The sequence below is a fragment of the Bombus pascuorum genome, chromosome 14 (genome assembly GCF_905332965.1).
Source record: "Bombus pascuorum chromosome 14, iyBomPasc1.1, whole genome shotgun sequence".
Taxonomy (NCBI): Eukaryota; Metazoa; Arthropoda; class Insecta; order Hymenoptera; family Apidae; genus Bombus; species Bombus pascuorum.
The window spans coordinates 10,000,001-10,014,850 of NC_083501.1; the positions used below are offsets into that span (position 1 = coordinate 10,000,001).

The following is a 14,850-nucleotide window of genomic DNA, read 5'->3' on the forward strand; positions in this document are numbered from 1 at the left end:
GCCCCAGGAGGTTACATCTTTTAATTTTCACCGCTTTTCTTGATAATTTAGAAACATGGTGCAAGCAGAATGCGAGTACAGCGTGTGTATAATAATTTCTTGAGCACGACCACGTGCATAGTTCGAGAACTTAATTGTAAAAATTCAGAACTTTAATAAATCTCTCTCTCTCTCTCTCTCAGACGATCTATACCTTTCCATTTCGAAATTCGAATTAACCAATCTTCTCTGCTGAAGCAAGTAAATTCTCTGACGTAGTTGGAAAACGGGATTGAAGTATGTTATTAGAATTGCGATTAATAAACTGTGAATATCCGCGCAGATTCAGATTATCATAACGTTTCCACTAGAGAGATTGAATCCAAATATTATAACTAATACGCTGTACTCTGGATATTCCGTACAATCCTGCGTATTACATACATTTTCTACGTTCGATTTTTCCACGTATACACGAACATCCGCAATCTGATTAGCTTTTCGTTCGCGTTTCGCCTAATATTCCGCTGTTCGTAACAATGCCGAGCAAGGTTTCTCTGTTTACGGACGAATCGGCGGACGCAGGTGTTCGAACGATTTAGAATATCACGCGCTTTGGAAGCCATAGAAGAAAAAGGAAGGAAAAAAGGATGCATCGTAAACGAGCGAGGAAGACCCGTGAATTCGGGTCAGGCATTTGGCTTACGAGGGTAGTTTCCAAAGGTTTCCTCTCTCTTTGGAATCTCCGCTTTGCGGCTTCTAACGAGATAATTTGATTTTCAGGTTGCACAAAGCACTGCTTTCTCTCTCTCTCTTTCCCCCTTCTATCTCTCCTTTCCTCCCCTTCCTCTTTCCGCCCCACTCGAGATCTATTATGTTTTCACACAAACTTTTTCACCGCTTAATCGGCAGCAAAGTCAGTATGCGGCCGATCGATCGATCGATCGCTAACTGTATCGCGAATACAATGTATCGTTTCATTAGATCACCGCTTTCGACATGGTTCCACGTAGATTTTTAACGAATTACGGTTTTTCGATAACGAAAGTTTGAAAAACGCAGGGCAAAGAAAGTTTTTTAGGTAGAACACGATAAAACAGAACAGCCATTGTTTGCAGTTTCAGGGATATTCAAAATGCATTTGGAATAGATTCAAGTTACATACGTGTACAACCTGCTAACAATAACGATCGATCACCATTTGTTGGTATACTTTCTCGCGGTATGAGCTACGCAAATAATCGTTTTAAAATCAAGCACAGTGCAACGAGCATAATTAAACTTGTCGTAGCGTCGCACGATTTAGTTTTCACCGGTAATGTTTTTTCACGCTCCGAACTCGCGTTTTATGGCATAATTCCTCGTGGAGAACACGTAGAATTTCAACTGAAATTCTACGCATTAGTCTTCTGAATTAGTCACGTCTAATTTGCGATTTGCCAGTCCAGTTTGCGTTGAATTAAAATTAAACGGTTCACATTGTAACGTCAGACCTTAATCGCATCTCTGTGCGCGTGTTTCCATTAATTAATTCTTTATTCTAATTTCTATCGTTGCAACGTACAATGAAACTTTGTGTGATAAATGAAAGAGTCGTTTCTGTAATTTGAAAATCATTATTTAGAGGCACGACAAATAGAGAGATGGTTACATAATTTGTCGAAAATCACTCGTCCCAAAGGTAAAAGGCGACTCGGTTGGCGGCGGATTAATTCACGAAATCCCCTCCTTCGCCGCCAATTCGAACGATGGCGCCGCCATTATTTGGCATTCTTCGTCCCTGCCGCATTCAAGCCTCAGCAAAGAACAGCAGCCAGGTAAGCACAAAGAACGCGTAAGACAAAACCATCGAGGGCGAAATCCTCGCTTCGTCGGATCGTCGAAATTCTTTAAAATCGCTATATTACCTCCACATCCTCTCGCGTCGTTCCAAACAAAGTAACAGATTTTCGAATTCGAGCTATGGCAAAAATGATTCCTTCAGATTTTCTCCGTTTTCTCGTCGTCGAAAAAAATTGCCAGGATGGCTGTTGAATTTTCAATGTATGTTTCAGCAGAGGAATGAAACTGGAATTAATTAAGGCTCGATGACTATGGACGCGCACTTGTAATTATAATTGCCGTCACGCAGACGGTGTCGCGTCACCCTACGAGATCTACGATCATTAGAATCGCGAATCGAGCGTCGATCAATAGGAAGAACAACTGGACCTTTTATTTCAATATCGTTGCACCGCGAACGATACTACTTCTGCAGTTGATATCAAAGGCCATCATTCCGAAATAAAATTCTTTTCCTTTCTTATTGATCCTTATACCATGATATAATACCGTCGAATTTACTAAAAGCATTCCCTCGGTGATATTGACCGCAAATAAATTTTAAAAAGACACACAATTTCCTGGTGATAGAAAGTTGCACCGTCTTTTGCGCAATTCTGGTGACTCGAGCATTTTTCCAGCGAGCATGAAACAATCATGCAGGCTGGATGATTATTCGAGAAACGCGTTGTGCAGCAGAACGGCGAGAAACACAGGGCTTGGTTTAATATTGACAATGGCAACGACAAAGTTCCTAACGGGACTGGGGCTGAGGGTTTACAGAGGGGCGATGGCACGGAGTAAGCAGCTTATTGCGAGCGACGCAGTATGGATTTTCAGCGACGTTGCTGTTTGACGTTGACTTCTATCCGATAGTTGCTGCGCAGTCGAGACATCTCTACCGAAAAACTCTTACATCGCTGGATGAAGGCTGGCATATCCGCGAAAGCTTCTTTCCTTTGTACCCTCCCGAACATCGAGATCAACTTGGTCAACTACTACACTCGTTCCTGACACTTTGCTATCGTTTCGTTGCATGAGAGATGTTTGGATAACCTCCACTCTATTGCTTCGTGCATCTCCTCTTTCTTAGTTCTATCGCTTTCTCCCTTCTTTCTAACAACGATCGTTGGGCGTGTATTTTAGACTACGGTTATAGCGAAAGAGTGTTTTGATGATCAGTTATTTCGATGAATATATCGGAACAAAATAAATATGCATAGAGAATATCAAAGAATATGTAGAAAATGTTTGTAGATAAAAAGATGAAAGGAATTGGACTACGATGTCGGCTCGGGCACATTTTTCAAGTTATATGCTATTTCATTTTACTTCGAGATAAAAATCTAAATAAGTAACATAGAATATGGATAGGACTTCGGTTGTTGTTAACAGAATGTGAAAGACGAAGCGTGAGTAAGTAAAGTACAAAATAAGGAGAAAGATACGTCAGCTCAAGGACATTTTTATACGCGAACCTTTTACACCGCTTTGATGTCTACAATCTCTATAAACATCCTCACATATCTTCAGACACTCCATATAGATTCTTACGCATGTATGCATACATTTTGATCTCTGGGCGTTTCATTCGTCAAAACAGCAGTTCATCGGAGCAGAACACACATTCATTGTAACCATAGCTTTACACATACGTTGTCAGAAAGTGACGCCGACATAGTATAACCTTTAATATGGTTCCTTCGTTTTCAGATAATCAAACGGCACAAGTTGAAGCCGGCGATTCACTTGGACAATCGGTACCGGTTAATGAGAAACGAGCCTATGCTGGACGCGGACGGAAATGAAACCGATCAAATCGGCGAGGACGAAACTGCACCACCTAGCCCAGAGGAAACGCTAGCTATAATGGAAGAAAAGGGTCACGATTATTTTACCATGCTTTTACCACGGCTAAAGGTTACGGAATAGAAAACCTTGTATCGCGTTCGAATTATTTTTTCAAATACTAATAAATAATTTCTCCTTTCGAACTTACGTTCAACTAAATGTAAACCTAACGCATCTATTCTGTTACATCATGAAATCCAGCTTGTTGCAAGGCAGTAGAAAAGAAAAGAAGTATAATTTTACGAGCGAAGAATGCTAAGATATCATGTTTTATAAGTTGACGTATGAGTTGGCTAGAAGGAAATAATATTTTTTTTAAGATATAGGCCAACTTTTTCCACGCGAAAGAAGCGTACACGCTGTATCCATGCGGAAGAGGACCGCGTAGCTGGTACGCCAGGTGTGTGGTAGTTTGTAGAAAGCGAGAAGCGAGCAACCCTCTTTTGATGTCCGATGGTAGCTATCCAACGTAGGTAGGCAGCTGTTGCACGTTCCACTACGAGATTATAAAGAGCTGTACCGTGAAACGATGCTTCGATGAAAATTCTCGACACTTCCAACTATGCTCGGCGTATACACAAAGACAGTAATATCCTCTCGTTTTTCGCGATTCTCGTTACAAAGTTCCAGAGTTTCAGTATTCTATTCCGTTTCGTTATGGGAGATTCGGTCTGCTGTTGAAATTTTTCTTGCTGCATAATTCTTGCTGCGCGAGTATGCATTATTCACGTCACTTCAACATTTCTATACAGTCTCGAGAAGGCTAGACAATTTTAATTTTCGTTGGAATATATCGATACGTTAGATGAATTAGACCTCACAAACGACAGACATTTCTCACGGATCCAATAAGGACGATTTGATAAGGAAAGAGAAAGCTAGTCAATGAATGTCAATCAAGCAATGCGTATCGCGCAGACCCACGTCATTCATATTCACTTCCTCCGTAAACTCACTTTAATCAGTTACATGGAGAAGAACCAGTTAAATCTGTCGTTTGGAATTACCAATCTCTTGGACGCGACACTTTCTTTATTTAGAATTTCCTATATTTTCACTCATCATCGTTAAAAATAAATTATATCGTATTTACGTTTTAGAGGATCGAAACCGAAACCGATTTAATTGAAATTGACTTGTCCTTACTAATGTTTAATTTTTTATTTACAGAAGCTTCTGATGATTCGTATTATGTGGAAACAAAAATTGTCACGTATTAAGCAATTAAATCCAGCAATTTCCAAACGATAATTCACGCTCGGTTCTCGAATCGAGCGTGACTAAGACAGATTAGCGGACACCGAGAGATACGAGGCTCTATCCCGGTCGAAAATTACGTAACACGTGGAGAAATACGTTCGAATGAACATTGACCGGAATGGCGGGCTCGTCTATTCTCGATATCGATGTCCCATAGACGGGTTAAATCGTTCGCACACACCGCGAACGTTTCTAATAACCAGATAATTTCGCAACGATAATACAATCCAGACCTCGATCTATGATCTCTCCCCGTTCAGCGGGGTATAGCGTGCTACTTCGAATTAGTTTTGGATAATTTCCAGCACTTTGTAACTAGCATACTAACAAACGATCGTGTGCTTTACACGAATAAAACGCTCGTCGTCGCGTGCAATTTGGATAAAATCCAAAGCGTTACGCGATTTCGTCCGCTATCATTTTATTCCAAATAAGAACGCGATTATATTCCGAGTTTCCTGGTTTCTTGCACGATGCATTCTTAACGACATCGCTAAAATTCTTTTTGCCCATTAGGGAAATCGATAAGCAGGGGTAAAATACCGTTTCTTCGTTAAAAGTACAGGTATACGCGTAGGCTTCTTCGGCATTAACGGTACAAAGAAAGGTATTAGTCGACACTTCGCAAACAAGTTGGAAACAAGGTTTGGAAGTGTGTCATTGGAAACACAACCGACCATCGCAGGACTATGGCTTATTTCCGATGTAACGAATATATAACAGGGTTAGATAATGACTCTATGAAGGTCAGGCCAGGTGATAGCCCGTACAAAGCGATTAAGAGAGGCTCCCTTAATGCGGAGGAAGGTAGGAAGGTAGGTAGGTAGGTTAGCGACAGCTGTTACTCGTCCCTGCACGAGGTCATACATCAGAGCTATACATTAGACAGCGTGTTTGGATCGTTCAACGCGGTTCAGCAAGTGGACCCTTCCACGAGGTTGCAGCCTGGACCAGGCCTGCGTTACCTCCGACATCGTCGTCGAGGGCAGCATGTGCCTGGACAAAGAGCTCATTCAGCCACGGACAATAGCCTTGGCTGGAGAGGCCGCTGCAACAAGCCTGCCTCCTGCCTGTCCGCCTGTGCCTTCTCTGTCTTCTCTGCAGATGGCCTGCAATCAAGCTTTCAGGATACTATTTTTCCACTCGATCGGACGTATCGGGCAATCGTCATCGATTAATTAACACATTCACGACCATTTTGTATCGAATCGATTTCATCAGGTTGAACGCGGATTAACAACGACAATTATTCCGTATTGAATCGATTCGACCGGGTTGAATGGTAATGTGTATTGTTGTAATATAATGGTGTACAGGGAGACTATGTTAGAATATGATTTGGAGATTAGGAAAATTCAATTACGTAAGCAAATCCAAATGTTGTGGTTGTGCGATGAATTTGCGAGCAAGTTTGAAGCTTCGGTATTTCACGCTTCGCACGAATGTAAATATCGTAACGGAAATAAAAATATTCGCACACCAAAGTAAGATCCAGAGTAACTTTGTGATATCTTTCTTAGAGAATAACAAATTATTGAAAGAAACAAAGAGATACTAAGGTTGCTATTTCGTCTTTTCCTCGAATCGTCACGTCTGTCCTACGCGATGAAAGTTGCTAACTGCTTTCTCAATAATGCAAGTACCGTTTTTCCGTCCATTCTATTGTCTTCATCGACCGAGGCTATAAACGAGTGACAGAATGCAAGTATAACGGATCGAAAGTCGACAAATGAAGAAAGAGATCGAAAGATGTCAGCGAGGTTTCGCATGGACAAATAGAAAGGAAGGAAGGAAGGATAGAAAAAGAGGAACGTTCGTGTTCCCTTTTTCCGTCCATTTCGAAAGGCCCTTTTAGTGAGCAATTTAAAGGTTGGCTCTCAGACCTGCTATACCGTACAGCGTACAGCAACTGACGGTGCGCGAAAGCGAGAGCGAAAAGGAAAGAAAACGAACTCGCTCGCCGAAGCGGGAAAGTGAATCGACGCCACTGTTCGCGACCGAACATGCCTCGTTTATGCTCTTTCTTTCTCTTCTGCTTACCTTCTCGCGGCAAAATGTAACCTCAATCGCATGGTTGCAACAGTGTCTCACGCAGACCAATGATCTCTGTCTAATCTAGTAATAGTTCTTAGTTGAAATGTTTTAGTAATGTAGAAAAATAAAAGACTGAAAAATGTCGCTAATAAGAAAAATAATATCGTAACTATTCCCTCCCAGGAACTTATCTATTTCGTCTCAGATATCTTCAGTTTATCATATCTATTTTAATATCTATTTCCATTTCGATTGCTTAAACTCAGTTCGTTTTTTCAAATGGTTTCATTAAAATTCGTAAAAGCGAAGACGCAATAGTTGCGTCTATGACCTCTACCAACGAGAGTCAGGTAGTTAAGTTTCAGATAATTAACCGTTTGAGTCCCAGGGGTCATTGAAAGAACAGGGCCGAAAAATCCTGAACAACGCGATAACGCTTATTTTAATCGATTGCGAAGAGAAACAAACGATACAATAGCGCTCGTCACATTTGTTACTTTATAAAATACATCTATATTATTATATATGCGTACTATTAATTTATAAATATTTCAAGTTTTATTCAATAAAAATTGCGTGATCGCGTTGTTTGGGACCCAAACGGTTAACCTCTCAGGTACGATACACTACTATAGTGACTTTCGAGGATGTCATCTTATATTACGACGCGCCACTATAGTGGCTCACTCCACTGACTCATTCGCTTACCGTTTGAACCGTCTGATCTTTTTCATTTGTCTTGCTTCACACTTTTTTTTGCCCCCACAACATTTTATAACAGTGTTAACAATATACAGACAATATATGGTCTTTGTTTTTGATATGCCAGTGTCAGGTATCAATTGTTGCTTTTCGTTAAAATAAATATACCATTATAAGATGCTCTTTTTAACATGTCGATCCTTATCCTTATAATTTTTTAGAATCTTCAACCTTAAAATGTCGCTTCAAAATAGAAAATTAAGAGCAATTTGACAGACACTATCGCGCTACGAGTGTAAAAATTGTGACGTGAGTTTACATGTCGTATTGTGTTTTAAAATATATCATACTCAATTATATTATTAATTATTAAAATAAATTATTAAAGTTAAAGTATATGCATCACAGTTTTAAGAAAAATTATAATTTAGTTATCAAAAACTTCGTTCCAATGTGCTTGCGTGAAAACAGCATTATCCGTCCCACATTCAGTGGTGTATCGTTCACGCGTAATTCGCGTCAAACTCTACCTTACAAAGAAACAGCCCGGCGCAAAATTCAGTCGTACCTAAGAGGTTAAGAGGATGCAACGTATTAAATCATGCGTGAATATCAGCAAACGCGTTAAATCATTACTTCATTAAAACCGCAAAGAATTTGAAAAGTTTGATACGCAAAAGTAACACGCACGTGTGGTGAATCGGTTCAATTCCCGCGAACATTCCATTAGAAACAACGGCGAACTTTAATTTCCGTTGAAAAATCGCAAACTCGTTACCTCGTCCCGTTAATTAATCGCATCCGGAACAGCAAAAACCGTTCCAATCTTTTTTCTAAACGGATTAACACTTGTTGATCGAGATACGCACGTTCCAGGCTGTCGCTGGTTTAATCGTGTAGCGTTTATCGTCACGCGAACGCACAGAGCAAGTGTTTATGTTCGCTGTACAATAGTCAACGTGATTCTTAGGAGGAACATCAGCGAGTTTGATTAATACGTCTCTTCTGTTCGCATTATCGGATATTCTCTCCCAATTCAAACGATAGGAAAGTAGTCGATGCAGCAGCTACTACGGTGTGTCTCTCGATCGCGGTCGCTATTCTTTTCATTTTCACCTCGCTACTGCTCGGAAAGAACTTTCGCTGAAGTACGTAATAAAATCCTTGCTGGTTTCCCTCTCTCTGTCGCGCTTGCCGCTAGAAGGGAGCACTTCAGAAGAGTTTATATCGCGGATCTGGTATACACCATCGGCGCGCGTCTGGCAAAAGAGAGGCATGCCACTTAAAAAGGGCGTGGTGTGCTTTCTCGTGTTCCACGGGAATAAGTACACCACAAATACGTGTTATTCCTCTGTGGATGTTTCGACCACTGTGCGAATGCGATTCGTGGAAAAACAGTACGATCGTGGCCCGACTACGAAAGAAAAGAGAAGTCTAACCAAATAAACTTCTTGTTTCGGTTGAAAACTACTTGAAACTCACGGGTCTCTTTCGAGCACATAACGCTACAGATACCACTGAATGAAAACTTGGGCTTATACCTACATTCACGTGCTACAACTATTATTAAATTAATGCTGCAAATATCAATGACAGTATCGTTTACTTCGACAAAATCTTTCGTCAAGTAAATATAAGAAACATGTAATAGTTGCAAACTTTTGATTGGTAGCATCCAACTTATATTTTTGTAAATATTTAATGATCATTCACCTCCGTAAGTTTACTTATCGCAGGAAAGAAGTAAATTCCAAAGATACAGTTAGAAGGTACGATTTTTTATTTATAGAATAGATCAGCATAGTTGTGTGCGGCTCATGTGTGACATGATAGACGAAGACGAACTCAACATCGACTGAAATCATATGCTTTCTTAAATAACATAACTGCCGGTCGTGCCTCGTTTGCCAGAAGAGACAGTGACCTGGTAAACGAAGCGGTTTACGCTTAACCGCTAATTTAATTCTCATTGCACTCCACTTTCATCGCGTAAACGATCCCATTTCAATTTTAAATCGATTTTAACAACTTTCTCGTTGTAAAAATTGCACGTATATCGCGAGAACCAACAAACGCCCAAGTATTAAGAGTCGTTAACGTAACTAACAACGATGTAACTCGGTTACGTTACCGTTGCTCCGTTATACAAACTCGTTACCAAGTAATCTGATAACGAGCTAGTCAATTAATTAAACGCGATATGAACTTATTGTGACGCGAATTATATCAAATTCCAAACCAGCCAATAACCGCGTCATCGAAATTGCTCGTCCGGCCGCTTCAAACCGCGCCATGTTTAAAATAACTATCCGCTTCTCAGCTGACCTAAACCACGCGATACAGCAAATATAGACAGTTATGTAGCGAACTAGAGAAAAGAAATGGCACTAAAGGCGTATCGAGCATGCGTACAGTATTTGAAAGGACTTCGCAGAGTCCCATTCTTCTTCTAGGTACTGGTTGCATGAGCCGGCAGAAAGCGGAGACAGACAGGACAGCGTGAGACGCTAAACAAATGAGAAAACCGCAGGTAGAGAGATAGAAAGAGAAAGAGGTTAGTGGACAAGGGGCATCGGGCCCCTTGAGAGGAATCGCAAGGAGAGGGAGACGAGGGGATAATCGACGGGAGATCGCGGCAAGAGAGGAGAGAAAATAAAGAAAAGAGTAAAAATCGGGCGAGGTGAAGGAATGCTCGGCCTTGGCGCCTACCGGCTGCTCGAAGAGGCCTCGCAACCTCGTCTGTCCGAACGAGGAGGCTAAGGATAGAAGTCGCATCGCGCCGCGACTCTCCTCGTGTAGGTACTTAGGTACTCGGAGAGCAACATTTCCACCAGTGTGGGAGTGTATGTACTCGCCGAGAGCAGCCGGTCGTGACAATGAAACTCGCGGACGATGAAAAGGAGGCGAGATTACGTAGGGTAGAATCGCTCCAATCCGAAAGAGGATTGACTGCACTCTGATCTAGATGGCTAGACACGTTGGAGATGGCGCGTTTGGCGATATCTTGGTGTTTAATACCTCGATGAAATGTTCGCAAATATTAATAAAAGAAATGCAATTTTAGAGTCAAGAAGAAGTTTAGAGTGGGAAAGAATTTTAAATGGAAGGCAGATTGATCTGTCGATCAACCAATTGTAATATCAGCCTTTTGTGATGGCAGTCAATAAAGTCAATGAGGCTAGCTAAAGGAAAACGCCTTGGATGAAAACTCTATACTAGGATTCATAGAATAGTAGGGTTCACAAAGTATTGTGAACTATCTGCTTTATCATGCACGTTAGAGACTTCTTCTCAACCGAACACTACATGGTAAACGTAGTTCACCAAAGAAGCTAAGGTACATGGTACGCGTTACCTCATCGCATTACCAACAGATGTTCGGATGTTGTAACAAAATATATTTATAGAAGTCACATTTTTTGGCGGTAACGCGTGCGTTAAGTAGTCAGATCGGTGTAGTCGATTATAAATCCTGTCTTATTGATTTTTCAAGTACGAGCGTACCTACACGCTAAAATAAGATTGACGTCGTCCATTTATACATTCCTACACTCCATCTATTTATACGTTACAGGAGTTTATGGATAGAACGAAATTCTTTACCTTGCACCCTCGTATGTTATTCTTAACGTTCATTAGCTACACCGCCAGCGATAGTCATCGAATTTGATTTGATATTTCATCAGGCCGATAACCATCTGACGTTTATTAGATTCCGCCGCCAATTCTGCCGAAATTTATGCCGACGGCTTTAATAACGCCTGAGCGAGTGCACGATGAATTTAAATTGAACGCAGCAATGTACCACAGCGCCGCCGTGAAACGTGTATTTCGAAAATGGCGCGCGTTCGCAGGCTTTCGTAAGCGACCGCGTAAAAAGAATTTACCGTCGCGCGCGCAGTTAATCGTATCGTTATCCCTAAAACATCGACGCTTTTTACTGCGAAATGCACGGATAGATTTCAACTAAAACTTTTTCCATCTGCAACGCATCAATGATTTCTTTATGAACGGAAACGGTATCGACCGCAATTCTGTTTCAGATACTTTCCTTTCTCAGAAAGGAAAACAAGAACTGGCAGATCATTTTCTTATGTTCCGAAAAACGACGACCAAAAATCATAAGATACAGCAGAAAATTATCGAGATTTGTACGCATCCTGCTAAGAAAATAATCCAACGATACGTGAATGAGAACGAACGGAAAGGAAAACAGAATATAAAAGTCATACCCAGCATTCCAAGCTCGTAATTTATGAACGTCGATAATTGAATTTCATAGCATCGAGTACAGAGAGAACGGTTGTTACGAAATTTTCTTCCAATTATGAAACTGGTGAGTCGATAGCGTTCGAGCGAACGTAACGGAAGGATTCGACAGTAAAATGTTTCCTCGTTCGTTCGGCTTTGTTAGTGTGCACCACGGCCCACGGATTCTAAGCCAACTATAAAGAAAATCTCGGACGAAGGGGAACGCCGACAAATATTACCAGCGCCAGGCTAAAAAATTTGCGATTCCACTATGGTCTTACATATGCGACGAAAGTGAAAGAGACGACGCTCTTTCCGTATTCGGTAATTATAGAGACTCGATGGCCGTAAGAAAATCAAGATAGTACGACAAATTGTAGAAAATAAGATTAACAATGGGAATTCGCACGAATTTTATTTTTATAAATAATGAGACGAGTTTTAATACGTTTAATCAAGGCAACTAGAATTAACGAAACTAGATGTCGATCACTTTGCCCCCATTTATAAATGACAAAAATTCGCATGCCCTATTTTTATGATCGCGTTAACGGAGGTGCATTCATAAACACGTTTGTGTTTGAAAAAGAGTAAATTAATTTCGACGCTAGACGGAACAAAGTAGAGAGGTGGTATATAAATTTACACATCAACAGTGGCTGTCTCAACTTTGGATACGGGAGCCCGCTTAACCTGAAAGAACGGCGAGTTTTCCCGACGAAATTTGATTTACGACAAATAGGTTTGTGTTGGAGCACCAACCACGGATAACTTGACCTACGGACCCAATGCACATACGAGAGAACAAGCGTTTTTCACTTAATCTTTATACCGTCGAATTTACCCACGCCATTCATTTCGGGTATTTTTTATATTCTGTTCGCTTATTCACAAAGTTACTTCAATCTCCACCGTTTTACAATTCATAATTTAGTACTAAGCATGTATACAATTTTCGATCCAACGAACACCCGTTTATTGTTGCGGAAAAGTCTGAACTCGTAACGATCGTTAATTATACAATATTGTATTAAACCAATTACCATCGAGCCGCATTTACGAGGACCGAAACAAAATAACCAGAGACTGCCTCGTAGTAATTAAAAAAAACTACTTTTCAGATAAGACTCGACCCTAACCTTTTTAAATGCGCCATCATAAGCCGTGCTCTTATCTTAAGATTGCATTATTAATTTGTCTGGCCAGTCTTCATTAACCAGGCACAGGAACTTTAACTCGAGCAAAGACTACAAAGCCTCGATCGTTCGGTCTTCGACGGAATTCCATTACGTAGAATCAATTAGACGGTAGGAGCTCGAAGTTGCGTTTTTTAAGAGCTGCTCGATGTCACGTTTCATCGTCGAAGTCGCATGAATCGATCGCTTGAGCCGCATTTTTCGTTTTCGGAGAAAGCATTTCTCGAAACGATGTTCCAAGCGATGTGTTGCATCTTGCATTCAGCTCCGGTTTTCGATGCTCGATTGCATGTAGCAGTGATGCAAATGCATCGTGACACAGTTAAACAGGGAAAAAAAGGAAAAAGAGCGGATAAAGGGAAGATGGAGGGAGAAAGAAAAAGAAAGAAAATTCTAAAAAGCATTACTTTGCGCTTTCGAGGGACGTTCATCGAAATCCATCAGGCACACGATTTTCATCGCATGAGTACCGGGACTTGCATCGACGCGAGTCGAAAACGCAACTCGCTCGCCTTTTTTCGATGGCTTTCAAGTATCAAACGCCAACGCTTTTCGAGAGACGAAGAGCGATCGTGACTCGCGAACGAGATGAAAGAACCAAAGAAAGAAAGAAAATACCGACGAGTCAGTCGAGCAACGAAGTTCTTCAGAGAGACTGGCGGACACGAATGTAATGATCTTACTCCTTTCGAGTATGAGTCCAATGTATCAATTCAGACTTCTTAACGAGTAATTGTTTCAGATCGAAAGAAATCTGGTTTTGAGGTATACAAGTTACTGCGCACGAGACTACAGGAAGACCCAGATCGTATGTACGTATAACACTGTACGAAGGTGAAACGAATCTGGTAAGTCGATGCTTGAAAAGCATTTCGATCGAGTCACGTTACCGAGCTGCGTTACGCAAGTCATTGTCGTCGTAACGATTTAAATCGATACATCTGATCCCACTAAACCACGATATTCAAGGTTGCATGTTCAATTCGATTACAAGAAACGTGCTATGTAAACGAAAATTCCTCGATTGCTTCACGAATAATCGCTGATACGTATTTGGGAATTTTGAAGTCGTTCTTTCGACAGCACGAAATACTTTCTTGGCTACTGAAAGAAAGTTAAAATTTACCGTGACTTCCGACCTAAACCAGAGTGAATCCACGCCTTCGGTAAAGTCACTGCCAATGAGACCGTGAAACGATTTCGGTGATGCCAAAAAACGCCACGACAAAATCATTAATGGACCATCGAAGTATGGAGTGTACAGTTCTGGTTACTTGTCGCGGACCGCGTGTTAATTTAGGCCGTAAAATTAGTGATCGTCCAAGGCTGCTTTATTTCTGACCTGAAGTCTGGCGCGAAAGCAGCATCTTACGGACGCGTGCGTAGACACAGAGAAACAAAAAGCTCTTTTTCCTTGTACGACTTCCGTCGAGATTTTTCTCGCGTATGTTGGAAAATTGCGTGCAACGTGAATTTTTAACGAGAACTTTTGGACGAACTTGTAGCTGCGAACGTATATCCACCGGTTACACAGAAATAACGTTTTTCCGGGTGAGTGACTCGAACAAACGGAAACCTACGCTATTGTAACGAATAAATCTTTGGAGCGCGATCCCGGTATTCGATTCGGTTCAGTTCGATTATCGAGCAGAAGTCGAACCGAAAGCGCGCTAGTTCGCCAATAAAAGAGAAAAGTGAACCGTCTCGGTCCAACGAGCGAACGGCGACGAGTGCGTGTTCCGTCTACCATAATTTG

At 41.2% G+C, this 14,850-nt stretch overlaps 2 protein-coding genes across 8 annotated transcripts in view; one reads left to right on the forward strand and one right to left on the reverse strand.

The window, feature by feature from the left end:
• The window catches only part of LOC132913978 (uncharacterized), a 52,553-nt gene extending 48,795 nt beyond the window's left edge, over positions 1–3,758 (forward strand). Inside the window, exon 4 of the mRNA XM_060972690.1 lies at positions 3,514–3,758. Within this exon, the coding sequence (XP_060828673.1) occupies positions 3,514–3,732 (219 nt within the window). The 3' untranslated portion in view covers positions 3,733–3,758. The remainder of the gene's footprint in view (positions 1–3,513) is intronic.
• Positions 1–14,850, reverse strand: part of LOC132913968 (RNA-binding protein Musashi homolog 2) — a 126,897-nt gene that overhangs the window by 31,509 nt on the left and 80,538 nt on the right. The window lies entirely within an intron of this gene.